Raw genomic sequence first — 14,683 nt, forward strand, 5'->3', positions numbered from 1 at the left:
TGAAATATGAATCCTTGTTAAGGTGGCACTGTACAAGATTACTGTGGTCCTAAATTTGTCCCAGTCTTACCTTAAATATCCTAAGTGTACTATAAGAGTAAATAAATTAAATAATCAAAAGACTAGCTTAACAGTATAAATGTGTTGTATGCAGTATGAAGTGATGTGCATCCCATGACTTAATGTTTCATTTAGGTTATTATTATTGTTATATCACTATTATCCGTTCAAGATGTTATGAAGTTTAATAATAAAACAAGAGACAAACAATATGTTTTTTAAATTGGTGTCATGTTTTATTTTGCATTCATTTTCAGACATCATACAGTTATGAAATTAGAGAAAAATGAGCTGTATTGAAAAAAATGTAGGCATGCAATCACAGAACCCCCCCCCAAAAAAAAGAATCTGCTTGCAAAAATGCAATGATTATTTTGTGTGTTTGAGGATGTCAGCAGTGTTCGGTTTGTCCAGAGGTGACCCAAGTTGAAACTAATCCATGACAGTGATAGGCTCAATCCTGCTGAGGGAGGCAGGTCACCATGTAGCAGGTGTCCCTGTCACTCAAATGACACACAGAAGTAAATATTTAAAAATGTGCTGATGCTTTTGGCCTGTACATCTGGGTAGTGAAGGAATGATCTGTTGTGTGTGCTGGTACAGGACTGGGAATGGTGTAAAATGGCTTTCAACACATCCCACACTTGAAACAGAAAGCTAGTTGTGGTTTGAAGGCAGCAGTCAGGTTTACAGCTAATTGCCACCATCATGTCAACGTGTTGAATAGTGCAGGAATGTTCTGATTTTTACAGTTGGATATTTATTTGGTCGTTTTATTGTGAATGACACCTGTGTGAGCAAATCAAGTTTTAAACAATGGCAACTTAGCCATTGAAATGGAATGAACAGAAGTGCAAATCAAGTATAAAAAGAAACTTTAGAAGTTAAAGAGAGTTATGCATGTATTTAAAATACAATCCATTCCTCTGATCCTTTTCTCACAAACACTTAATATTTCACAACATACAACATACCTCTAGCCTTTGTTTCCCATGAAAGTTTAACAACATTTAGTTGTACCTTCTCTACTTGTGTGACATACGCATTGGCCTCTGAAGCTCATCCAAACAGGCACTTTGTTCAATAAGTACAGGCACAACATGTTAATCTGTTCCTCGTGAAAGACATTACTGACATAAAAAAGAATGAGTCTGTGGTCAGCAAAAGCGACAAAACCTAGGCAAACATACATCATTCTCCAATATGAATATTACAATCAATATGCCATTAAATTTGTATGTTGACAGCTGATATTTGTTCATTAAATTGTTCATCATCAATGTTTCAACCTCAGCAAAAAGTCCTTTAAAATCTTTTTTTGTCCTGAAACATGGAAACAGTGTTTGATTGAACAAGTGCGTCAATGCCCCATCAAACCTCCATATAACTCTTCATACTCATCACTCCCTTTTTTCTGTCACTCTTTGTCAATCTGTCTGTATAGCTTACATTCATTTTAGCAAATGCAGTACATAAAGCAACATATATACGCTGTGTTAAATTGATTATTGCACTGCGATAATTATGTGTATGATTTATTTTCCATTGATTAAAATGGATAATAAACTGTGGTGAATACTTTGACTATGTATGATAATGTGAATAGCATGTGTCCCACCTACCACTGTTTTTGTCATGGAAAAATGATGGAAACCCATTTTACCCAGTATAATCAAAATCAATATTCACTGTACAGTTAAAGTTGATCCTTTACTAATACAGTACAATGGGAATGCCTTAACCAAAGTACTGTACAGTCAAATGAGCTAAATATTTACATATTACTCATTCCATGCTTCCCTTCTGTGCCTTAAGATCATTATGTCTCTTCCCATTTATTAATAACATTTAAAAGTGATACCCCTTTACTTAAACGCTATATAACGGGTACAGTGGCTGTGAAGGTATGTTTGTTGTGAAGGTGTAAAAAGCATAACATTAATTGAAGTGAATTCAGATATCTTTGGTTATTTTGAGTTTTTGCACTTTTTGGTATGTAAGAAGCGTACAAGCCACAGCAACGTACATAACAGTGTTATGTAAAAAGCTTGTTCTTGTCAGTACATAGTATGAATGTGAGTCATATAAAATACTAATACTACCTTGATGCAACATTTACCATTGTCCAGGATCAGTATTCAAAGTTACAGAAAGGTAACTTGTCTAATATCTAGTCTGATGAAATGCCATCAGAAACTCTTTTACTGGTTGATACAATGCCACGAAAGTCTATGAAATCATGCTTTGACTGCCATCCAGTAACACCCTCACAGGTCAGTGGAGACAGTGCTTCTCTTCACCCTCAGGCTGCCGCCCCAGCCGCGGGGACAGGTGTTGTAGGAGTGCAGGCCAGGCGATCGGAGGCCTGAGTCTTCAGACTCAACCGAGGCATCAGAGTCGGTTAGGGAGCGAGTGTTGTAGAGCCTCACAGGGGAGCAGATTCTCTGCGTTGGAGTGGGAGGAGGGCTGGTGAAGGTAGGGGACTGGGCCCCCAATGCCCGCGACTGGAAAGGGCTCATGGGTGGTTTGTGACAATCGTAGCCATGATGGGAATTTCCCAGAGGTGAGATGGGGAGGCTGTGACCGCTCAGTGCTCCAGGGGAGGGGCTGTTTTTACGTTTAGCTGCATTGATGATGTTCTTGGCCAGGAGGCGATGGTTGGCTTTAGAGTCTAGGTTATTAACGATGGGGGACATGCAGCGACTGTCTTTGGGCTGGGGAACAGGAGAGGTGGCAGAGGATGTGTTCAGAGGTTTAGTAGCAAGGAAGGATAAACTGGTCTGAGAGAGTGCAGGAGACTGGGAACGTGAGCCCCAAGGAGGAGAGACAGGAGACGTGGCTGTATATGTTTGGGTTGGTCTGGGTGTGGAAATGGAGACGACAGTGGAAGTATTCTGGCTTGTCATCGGGGATTGGCATCTTGATCCCCAAGGAGAAGTAGTTGTAGATGTTTGGGAAGGTCTGGAAGTAGGAACAGAGGAAATGGTGGAAAACTGGGGATTTTGGCTCACCATAGGGGACTGGCATCTTGATCCCCAAGGAGGAGAGCGTGGGGATATGGCTGTGGAGGTTTGGGAGGGTCTGGATGTGGACATGAAGGTGACAGTGGAAGATTGGGTATGTTGGCTTACCACTGGCGACTGGCATCTCGAACCCCAAGGAGGAGAAAGAGGATTAGTTGTGGGGGTTTGGGGTGGTCTGAAACCAGGAATGGAGGAGATGCCGGAGGACTGGGTATTCTGGCTCACCAGCGGGGACTGACATCTTGAACCCCAAGGAGGAGAGCGTGGAGAGGTGGCTGTAGATGTTTGGGAGGGTCTGGATGTTGTAGTGGAGGTAACAGTGGAAAATTGGATATTCTGACTGGCCATAGGGGATTGGCATCTCGTACCCCTGGGAGAGGATACAGGGGAAGTAACTGAGCAGCTAGTGATTGTGGCGGAGGGACGATTTGTTTGAAGGCTCGGAGTCCAGGTTCCAGTGGCGGGGCCCTCTGGGCTGCTGAATCGTCTGGTGAGGCTGGGCGTCCTGGTTGGCGTTGGAGTCTCACTGGGGGTTTCAGCTGGGGAGGAGTCCTTTGGTGTCTGTTGGACCATAACAAAGAATGTTTTTAGAGTCTTGGAAACATACAAAACACAACATACAAACTTGCAAAATAAGAGAATAATGCTTGTACAACTTTGGAATAAATAAATATCCTTATTATCTAAATTCTAAGGTTTTGTTTTGACCATGACAAGATTTTTGTTCTGCATGAACTCAAAAAAACACCAATATTTTACTATTAATCCTATTCAATGAGGTGAAATTTTATTTATGCTAAGTGAATCAGTTTTAATGAAATAGTATTTATGTATTCAGTCTGAGCCCCAGTGTCATTCAGGTCATCTCTGTGTGTTTCTTCAATAAGCCTGGCCACCAGCACACATATGCCCGGCCTTTAGTGTCTCTCTCAGGTTTCTGTCATCTGGCCATCCTGAGGTGGTTAACCTTTACAGAGATATGAAGTTACCCGACTGAAGCAAGGGTAGCATTCCATCTTATACATATACTCATTAACAGTAAACTATCTCCACTCGTGATAATAATATGATTTTCTTTAACTTTGATGTGAGAGACAGAATTGCTAGGATCAGTATACTGAGAAGTTAGGGTCTTTTAAGATTAATGATACTGGTCACATTTCCAAAGTTCAGGGCATCTATGAAAGAAACAAGGTCCAGGTCAAGGGTCATTCCATTTGTCTGGAAGACCAAGGAGTCAGGTCTTAACACAAACACACATAACTCAAATTCTTATGAAAGTGTAAAATATCTTGCGATGGCATGCCGAAATAATTTCTGTACTTTAAATGTCACATACTGTGTTCCAAAGTAGATCTGTTCCCCTTTTGCAAATTATCTGTGTGCTTAATGGAAGCATAACATTTATTAGTGTGTGTTTGCAGTGATTGCGAGAAAGGCAGGAAAGTGAAATAACAAACACTTAAAAGTGAAATTAATGGTTGGAAGAAGCCAGTGAAGTAAGGAAATGAGAAAAAGGAGAAAGGGGTCACAGTAGAGTGTTAGCATAAAGCTTTAATCAGAGAAGGAAAGATTCACTTTAACACAAAAATCAGTCATAACAGACAGAATAACAGAAGAAGAAAGCAGTGAATCAAGGTTTATGAAATGAAACAGACACAGACCCTGTAGTCTAAAACAACAGTGATTGATGAGGTCCTGTGAAAAAAATACTTCTGGAATTACTGCTTTAAGTCATGAAAACAATATATATGTAGGTCCATGAAGCGAATTAGTATGCAGCCTGCAGATTTAAAACATCAAAGAATCCAAGTACACACCATATATTTAGTTTGAAAATGCCGAAAAGCAGAGTATATTACCCTGAAGACAGAAAGACATAAAAGGAGTTCTCTCGCTCTCGTAAGTGAGCAGCATTAAATTGCAAATCATAGATCATAAAGCAGATGCCAGACCATCTGTTAAAGTGCTTTGTGAAGCAGCATCACCCTGGTGCCCACAGAATTGGGAGACAAGGTGGAAAAAGTGTGAGTTTCTCATCATATTTTAAAACGTCCTGAAATGTTATTTAGTGCTGACGTGCTTAGCAGGTTTGTGTATGGATTTTATCTGACTACATCAAGGGACATTTTTTGTTTTAATTGAGGGTAATTACTGCTGTTTGGGTGTTTGTTACTGTGGAAAAAATCTAATTATATATTCACTGAACAATTAAGATAATTGTAAGATACAGACAAGGTATGGCCCTTGCTGCAATTATTGTTGCATTTCTTGTAGCTCAATTGTTTTCTGATACATGTGACAATCAAAGAATTTCACACATTATATTCCACTCTGTTATATACCTACAATACAAGAGATAGCATTAGAAGAAGGCAGTGCAGTAAACTTAAATTTTAGCCCTACTTAAACCTGTTTCAATTTATAACCATGTGTGCAATCTCTACATCTCTGATGTAAACAAATTTACTAAAAATGGTACAGAGAGGGTCTCCACACCTGTGGTGTAATCCCTGCCTTCTTAGCAGAAAACATGGGCCTTGGTGCCTGGACCCCTGACCGAGGAGAGGACACTCGCTCTGGAGAAAAGGCAGACATAGGAGAACTGATCCTTGGCTGCCCAGAGGCTGGATTTGTTGGATATGCAGCTCCTGCTCCTGTGGAGCTGAGAGGCAGCTGTGGAGACATACACTGGGCACTAAAGTGAGAAGGGGGGTTAATAGGTAAGGAAGTCTGCCTAGAGAAAGGCTTGGTAGACATCAGGTTCTTGGGCTGTGGTGCTCCTCTGGGTAGGGTACTAATAGGGTCCTTGGCTGGGTTAAGGATGAAGAGGGAGGAGTTAAGCTGGTAGGGCCGGTGCCTTGACAGGTCCATCTCTATCTTGGAGCAACCATTTTCTAAAGGAGGCGGCTCTGGAATTGGCTCCGGTACTGGAGCTTTTTGCCTTGGTTTTTGCCTGACTGCTTGTTGAGCCTTTAGGTTTTGTGAAAGCTGAGCGCTCATGTCTGAGTTTTTAGCAATGGCCTTGACCCTGCCAGGCATGTTTGATGGGTACACCCAAGATGGAGGCAGAGACATCGTGGGAGAAGGAGACCTCATTTGTCCAGCATTTTGTTTCTCAACTACGTATTTCTCCATCCTGGACTGACGTTTGGCAAATAGCTCAGCCCCCTTTCCTGATACATCGGTGAGGGTTTGCTCTGGCCTGTGCTCTGCCCTCGGTCGGGTCCTGGAGCTCTTGAGGCAGGAAGCCCACTCCGGAGCTTTTGCCTCCTCGGCCCTGTCCTCTTCCTTCGCAAGGAAGTTGGAGGCCTCTGCACCCAGTGCCAGCAACTCTTCCTCGGGTGCTGGCTCAGGCACAGATCTATGTCCATGTTTCTTCCTTTCATCCACCCCCTGCACCAGAGAGAGCAGCTCAGGGTTCGGAGCTACCACTGGCTTCTCTTTGAATGTGAACATTGACTTCCTATTTGATCTTCTAGCAGCGCCCTCCTCAAGTATTCCTGTTTTGATTGCCGTTATCGGCTTCCTCTCTCCAGCAGGCTGAGAAACAAAGGTGGAGGGCTTTGGGGCAGTGGGAGGGCCATAATGCGGCATGGGTGGGTATCGAGATACAGAAGAAACAGGGAACTGGGATGGAGGAGGGGAGGAAGGAGACATGACAGGAGACATCGGAGGTGGACTGGAGAAGTAGGTCTGCGGGGGTTGGTTTGTAAAGGCCGGTAGAGGAGGTGTGGGATATGATGGAGGCGGAGGTGGAGGTGGAGCTGAGAACGCCAAAGGTTGGGGAGCAGGGAAAGCAGGGAGAGGAGGAGTGTCGTAAGAAGGAGGAGGGGGGATGTCCATGACAGGGCTGACTGCCTCTGGACACTGCACTGTCAGCGGCGAGAAAAAGGGCCTGGCAGTTCGATTGATGATGGTGCCTGCCTGCTTAGATGTGGGCGCACACACCCTCTCAGGTCCAGAGGTACTGTGGCAGCCATTAAGAAGGTTTCCACGGGGAACTGGCCCTGTGTGGCCCCCATTTATCTCCGCTTGCCCTTCAGCATGTTCCATCAGAACTGGATCAGTATTATTACTTCCAGGGGGAATCTCATCCTTGACTTTGTCCTCAAACTCCTCATAGATGTGATCTCTTGCCTCTTCCTCTTCCTCCTGCTCTTCCTTGACAGGGAGGAAATGCCTCTCTTGGATAACACTGTCCTCCATGTCCTCTTCTTTGTGGAAATCCTTACCTGGGTCCTCCATGATATCACCTACTGAATGTACCCTCCCAGGTGGCTTGGACACGCTATTCTTAAAGTTCAGGTCTCTATCCTTTTCCTCACTGCTCCTCTCTGCCCATGTCAGTTTGTTAGACGAAGGGTCGGTTTTCACATTCTCAGCTCTGTCCTCCTGTGACCCCTCTCCACAGCTCTCGAGCGTGAAGGCGTTCACTCTCTGCTTGCGCCGGTTGAAGAGCTGCACGCCTCTGGAGCTGGAGTTGGAAGGGACGGTGAGCTGAGCAGCAATGATCTGACTCCTGACACGAGCCTCCTTCAGCTCCTTCTCTGATAAACTGGCGCTCCGGGTCAGATCTGGAGCGAAAGAGACAGGGAGAGAAAGTGGACAGCCTGATCAATGAGAGAAACAAGGGAATTTGTCTTTTTTATAATAACAGAGATGTGTCATTAATGATAAAAGGGACCCTAACTTTGGGAAACTTAGCCATGTGCTATATGTACTCTTCAAACAAAGACAACTCCCTTAACATCTAATTAAAGCTCACCAAACCACTTTTATATACAAATAGAGAGAACCAGCAAGGACAAATTTTTAACAAGTCTGGAATTGAATATTCTCTTTAAAAACCCACATAATTGTTTCTGCACCATATGGTTTTGATTGTTCTTTGAAGTACTTTTGATTCAAACCAATCCAGCGAGAAAAATACAGCTTTGTGGACACTTGACTCAGCAGACCGGAGCTGCAGACAAAGAACTAACAGACATAGGCGGCGAAACATTTCAAATAAACATTTTAATAAGAAAGACATAAAAGCGCGTAGACTAAAGTTAATAAAAAGGTCTAGCTCAATGTCCTATGCTAAAACAAATTGTTGTCAATCAGGTACTACACTGATGTTGCAGTTTTGCTGATTGCCTTGAAATTATGAGATAAGACATGTCTATGTTAAAGTTGACAGTTTGTTTTCTGAGCTTAAGAGCTCCATTCCAGGCAGCGGAGCTATTTCCTCTGCCATCTGCAGTAGTCCCTCCCTGAGCATTCCTCCACCGCTGAGAAAACTCCCTCCCTGAGCTTCCAACATGCCTTTGGTTTCTCTCTGTAGTTAATTTGTGCAACACTGCAGCTTGAACCCTTAATAGACCATTTTTACAATCGATGGCCTCCAAAAATTACATCTTTCGGCTGCTGTCTATAAACATACTATACAATCAAGTGTTCCCATCTTAGTGACTACATCATGCTTCAAAGTTCATGAGAGGAAAATCAAAGCTGCATCTTTGCATTTTTTTAACAGTAAAAACTTTGAGTCATAGATTCTCTGATGAGAGAGTAACTCGTTGTGGTGACACATCTGGTGGATTATTCATCTAATTCATGTAACTCTGACGGGTGGAAGATATTTAACGTCCCTCCAGGAGGTTTCTCAGGCAGCTGGCACAGCCAGACTATTTCTTAATTTAATAAGGTGATGGATCCAGACAGCTACATTATTTGATGTAATCATGTGCCAATCACAATAATTATGCATAAATCAATCATTTGTAAAGCTTTCCTATAGAGCTCACTCTGCATGCGCTTTTCCTGGCACAGATTATAAAGCTAACATGATCACTCCCCCAGTAAAAAGGAATAATATGCATCTGTCATTGATTTTACAGACTTTAAGTCTGCCCTCACAGTAATTGAATTAACTCTTTGTAGAGTACCCTTGAGTTCCTTTTACATAAACCCTTCTGAAGTTCAATAGCATGTGTTCATTATCTCATTTTTATCTGTATATGTATAAAGAGGGACTATAGGGCCCATTTGGATTATCAGCATTTGCAGAGCATTTACATGCACAAAATTATACCCTTTGATGATGATGGTGGTTATGTCTGCAAGGAAACACATCAACGTCAGCATCAATGGTAAATCAATCAACCTGACACTGACAGAGGGAAGGTAGAGCGTGACACTATAAGAGGGAAATATATCAATCACCTCACATATTTGTGACGACAATATAACGAGGACGAAAGCATTATCACACAGCCCTTTAAACAAGCAGTCCTCTCACCACTCATTGACGTGGGGCATAACTCACCTTCCTTTATATACTGCTGCAGAGAAATGAACCAACCTATAACACAAGTACTTACTGCATTCAGTGCCTTTCATCAAGGTTGTCAATATGGGTGGGAATATCTCCACAGGTCCCAGTGACAGTTTTATTAGCCATTTAATTTTTTATAATTCAGGCTGCCTGGATACAACAGAGCCAGAGCAGTGAGGCTTGAAATGAAGTGTCCTCACTGTAAACATCTACATCTAGTGGGAGTCAGACTGGTTATCCAGTAACAGAAGGTGCAAATCCCATCAGTGATTAATATCACGACCAAAATAGTGAGCATCTTTGTGAAAACAAGTGAAAGTAAAAATACCCTCTTTCTGAAATGTGGACTTTTGCTTATTATTTGGGTATATATGTTGTTTGTTAATATTTAGTTCTCAGAATTTGATAGTAATGTGTAGACTCCAACCACTCAGTCATGACATCCCCAGTAATATGTAAACTAATGAAGATGGTAATCAACAACCTGTAAACGGAAATAAATCTGAGTTGAAGACATGAATTCATGTTTATTGTAAGTTACAGCGCATATTACACATCTCATAAGGAACTGGTTACACAGCGAGGCTAAACACGTTCAATGGACTTCGGTTACAACTTTTTCTTTTATGAGGGAGAAAAAAAGTTACCTGAAGTTTATGGACGCTAGCCGATGTGTTCAGTTACAAAAACGTTACACTGCTTCTAACAAGTCTTTGTTTTTTTCTTCACAAAACAGGCAAGCACATGTTGTTTAATTCAAGGCTATGAAATATCCTGATGATTCGCGAGTTAACTGAAAGTTTAACGACTCTAGTGCCCAATCCCTTACCTTTTCCATGTAAAACTCAGAGCTCCGCTGTTTTTGCAGTACTTCCACAAGAGTTTTCAAACTAACTGCGGCTGATAGCTTCACACCCCCTTTCTGTAGCGAGACAAGGGATCGGATTTCTTTTTCTCCGCCGTCCAGCTCACAGAGAGACAGACAGACAGGAGGGAGGGAGGGAGTCTGTAGCTGGAGGCTCTGCTGTCTGTCATTCAGCCTCCAGCTCTGTTTCACTTTTTCAAATCGGCACCAGCCCCTCCGCAGGGTTTCCACTAATTATAAAAGTGGAGACATGCCTCTGATGGAGGAGCTCAATGCTTCTGCTGCGAAAGTATTGATGTTGCGCTCAGACTACACTTTGACAGGTGTGGAGAGGTGTCCAATCAATGTAGTGAGTGGAGTGAGAAAGTATTGAGCGGCTTATCTCTGTCTAATGTCCTGTGATGGCACGGAAGTGTCTTTCCCTTGTTGCGGTCTTTGAAGTGGAAAGGGACACCAGAGATACTCCAGATGTATGTGTGTATGGATTAGACCACTGAGACTCCAGAGATCCAGCACCTGACCTCTGCTGCCCTCCCGGTCTGTCTGGATATCACCATGTAAGTGTGTTTATTGTGTGCACTCTCTCCAACCAAGTGTCTGCCCTCTCTGAACCCTCGGGGCCCTATAAGCTCCAACCTGCAAGGGCAGGATAGGAATTTCCTGTCCTGCAGCAGAGACAAAACGCAGCCCTCGGCAAAGATGCAAGAGCTTCCACATCTCATTGTCACCCCCCCCCAACTTTCTCTACCTCATCCCTTGGCCCTCTGTCCCATCCCCTCATCCCTGCGTGGCTGACAGCAGACTGCAAACTCCCCCACAGCAGGAGGATTTAAGTCAGGGGGCCAGCCCTGCATTTGTGTATCAAAGGTCAGATTACCCTGTCGGATGTTATCTTTCTCCGGGTGATGGCTGTGGGGTGAGCGGGATGACAGCACCGGTCCCCGTGGGTGATGTGTGAAGCGGTATGGAAAGACAGGGATTAGCAGAGGTCCTGGGATCTTACCCGACTGAATGTGACCTAAACTCTCTGTGGATCCCATGGGGGAAATAAAAGACCAGCTCAGAGGTGGAAACCTAGCTCTGTTGTTCATTGTTACTTTGTGTGTTAGCAGAGGTCTCTGCAGAGGTGTAGCTGACTATTAACTGTGCTTTTGTGTTGTTTTTGGTGATCTGTGCTCCATTTGAGGAAACCAATTAGGGAGTAATGAGTGATGAGAACAATGTTGGAGGTACAGAGGCTACAGATCTATATCAGGGACAGTTATCTGATGGCCATGACCTTTCTGTTATGCTTCCTCACGGCACAGTCTTTTTACTCTCTTTGAATACTGCCTCTGACAGACCTGTCACAACCCAGAGGTAAGTATCTTTCCGATTCAGTATTGTTTCAGTGTTTTTCCATATTGCCATTTAACAACATAATGTTTTGGTGTTATTATGGAGTGTGACCTCCTCTATTTTCACTTCTTTGGAAGTTGACCTCTGGAAGTGGAAGTAAAATGAAAGATCTGTAGAAATTAAAAACAGCTATTGCCTCATGTTAGCCCATTATTGTCAGTGGCTGTGTTGTATATTACGACTGCCCTTTAGCAGTGATGCATGATTGCATTTCCATTGCTATTGGGGCAGCCTGTATTTTTTACTGCATGGAAACAGATGTTTCATAGGGAACTTTACTGTGGCAAATTGCACTGTGGGGCTGCCTGTTTTCTCTATTTACAGTCTAGTCCTCACAGTTGCAGGTTGTCTGATATGATGACATACTGCAGTTCAAGCCATACCGTAACATTACAAAATGTATATACAACTACATTTCTGTGTTATGAATAACAGAGTAACAATACACTGTCTTGCTGCTGCTTGGGCTCCCCAAAAAAGGACACAAAACACCAGATAAACAAACACTTACTTGTTTTCCGGCTCATCTGTTCTTTGTTGAATCCTGTCTTCTCCCATGATGCATTGCACTCTGTCCCAGGAGTGTTTTGCGTTGCCTGGAGAGGTTTTCTCAATCCTCCTGGACTCCAGCTCACCCCTCTCCTGATAGACATATGTCCCTTCTCCATCTCCATCGCTACCCACGGTAAAATGCTTCAGCTGCAGCAGAAACAAAAGCCCTCAGCGGGGGTGGGGGGGGGGTGTATGTGAGAGTTTGGTTCCTGTCAGCTCAATCTTCCCTCCTGATAAGATGAAACTGTCAGTCCAGTGGGAGGATGGAAGTTTTAGTCCTTACTGGCAAGCCGTGAATGCGTTCAGAAATACAAGAAAACACACATGAAAAGGGACAAGGAAAGGAGTAACTCAGCTTTCCAGGTTGCTGCTTCCGGTCATGGCTCCCCTTTCAGCAGCAATCCTTCCAAATGTTGTCCTGTAGTCAGCCGAAATATGACGGACGAAGTGCGCTCTTACTTTGGTCATGAAGTATTATTCTCTATCTAACAGGACCTCCCAGGAGGGTCTCAGCTCCGATGTGCCTTGGATGAGTTCCCATGGACAATTGCCACGAAAATTGCACAACTTTGTTGTGCTCTGTTAAAACTCTGGCAAAGAGTGCTGAGAAACAGTCCCGTCTTCTCTATTTGCATCTCTCTAATACTCCTTTTTTTCCTTTCCCAGACGTTGCTCTTCCTCCTCTGCTATTTTGGTCACCAAAACATGCTTTTCGTCTGCATCCCAATCTCCAGCCCGCAGATTATTTTTCTTTCAGAGAAAAGGATCTGCCCTTTATCTTGGAGATCATAACTCTACAGTGACGTGAAGGGGGAACTGTGTATATAACAGCTTCCTGCTGTTAGGTGCATGTGAGGAATAACATTTCACTCTGGAAAGGTCATTCCAGAGACTGGTTTGTATTCAGAGAATTAAAATTGCTTTATTCTGGTGTCCTGTGTTGTTTCTTATACATTAAAGCCAGATACAGCTTCTGAAGACAGGATAATCAATTTCTTTCTTTTGTTTATTCACAAAACCACAATTGAGAGAGAAAGTTCTTACTTCTTCTTGTGGTAGTTTTTATTAATACTGAAATGCATCAGCGTACTAGAACTAACAATTAGTCATGGATACAGTAATTCTACGGGCAGCAGCTCCACCATTCAGTTTGTTTTGCTCCTTGTAGAAAAGATTTGATGTCTGCGTTCTGATTGATCTGCCAGTCTGTTCAGTTTGGTGGACCAAGTTTAAGCTGTAGATAAGGGGATCGCTCAGGGGATGAAAGGTCGCTGTACTTTATCTAATCCCTCTCTGTGTCCATTTTCTGTCCAGAACCACCTGCAAAAAGAAAAATATGCAGGTTAAAAATCAGCTATGCCAAAAGACAAAAGCTGGATGTTACATATACCCACAGTGTTGGCAAAGTACAGCTACAACAAGCAGAGCTGGTACAAGAAACCTACTTCATTTATCCTTTGTCGTGTAATGGCACGACTACTTTGTACAGGATTTAAAGTATTATCCGTGATGGTGTCAAGAAAGCGATCCAAAACACCTGACCTTTGTGCTGACCGAGATTCTGCAGTTTTTACAAATTGGTAAGGGTGACTGTTTTTTGAGAAAGTGGCCTGAAGAACATTTTAATATACTCGGCTTGGCTTATTTAATACTTTTAATGAACATTGCTTTACTTCCAAAAAGCATAAATCTCAACCTATGTCCATTTTCGAGACAATGAAACTCCAGTTCTCTGTCTTCTAAGATGAAGGTCTGCCTTCTCTCTTTGAACTGTAGTCAGGCTAAAAGGGGTGGAAAAGGAAATGAGGAGACGCCTGTATAAAAGTCTGAGCGCGATAAACTCCAAACTGCTGTCTCCAAAGACGAAAAGGAAGGTCACAATTCATTAAGGCTGTCAATAAATTTGCTTTATCTCTGCCTCAGGGTCTGTGATGTGATACAGAACACTGAGAAAGTGATTGTGGATAAAACATTTCCATGCAGCCTTAAGTGCAGAGACAAACAAAGATGTGAATGTCCTACAGTGACATCTATCACATCCATCCCTCCTATCCGATAAAGCATTTCATTAGATCAGCGGTGTCATGTTCCCCCTTCAAAGCTAATAAGACCCAATGGCAAAGTTTGTAATAATAAACCGGTGTTTTCACGTCCTTGTCCTTGATCAGACTTGCCTCTCCTTGAAGCTGATCACAGTTGCACTTGTTTTTGCTTAAGAGTCACCACTGTCACACTCAGCAGTGAAAGGGCTGTGCAGAGAACTACACACACATTCACTCATTATTTCTGAAATACCTTTTCAGTGATTCCTTTGAAGCATAGCAACCATGCTCATATTCATCTTTCCTGCGAGCACTGTGAACTTGTTTGCATCCCTTGAAGGCTGTGTTTTGTGGAGACGCTCTCCGACCTGACAGCTGAGTCATGACAGTGTGTAGGAGGACTGCTTATTGGGTTCTGAAC

General features: G+C 43.0%; 1 protein-coding gene across 2 annotated transcripts; it reads right to left on the reverse strand.

Moving 5' to 3' along the window:
- Positions 1 to 272: 272 nt before the first annotated feature.
- LOC139291296 (synaptopodin) lies at positions 273 to 13,001 on the reverse strand. 2 transcript variants are annotated; one of them, XM_070913288.1, is made up of 5 exons: positions 12,180 to 13,001; positions 5,583 to 7,660; positions 3,516 to 3,635; positions 3,055 to 3,407; positions 273 to 2,733 (listed from the first exon to the last, which is right to left on the reverse strand). In XM_070913288.1, exons 1-5 carry the CDS (start codon positions 12,340 to 12,342, stop codon positions 2,328 to 2,330), a joined length of 3,120 nt encoding a protein of 1,039 aa, XP_070769389.1. In that variant the 5' UTR covers positions 12,343 to 13,001; the 3' UTR covers positions 273 to 2,327. The 2 variants fall into 2 exon arrangements, with proteins under 2 accessions (XP_070769389.1, XP_070769388.1); XM_070913287.1 differs by having other exon boundaries at positions 273 to 3,644.
- Between the last annotated feature and the right edge of the window lie 1,682 nt (positions 13,002 to 14,683).

Source organism: Enoplosus armatus, chromosome 10 (assembly GCF_043641665.1).
Source record: "Enoplosus armatus isolate fEnoArm2 chromosome 10, fEnoArm2.hap1, whole genome shotgun sequence".
NCBI classification, from domain to species: domain Eukaryota; kingdom Metazoa; phylum Chordata; class Actinopteri; order Centrarchiformes; family Enoplosidae; genus Enoplosus; species Enoplosus armatus.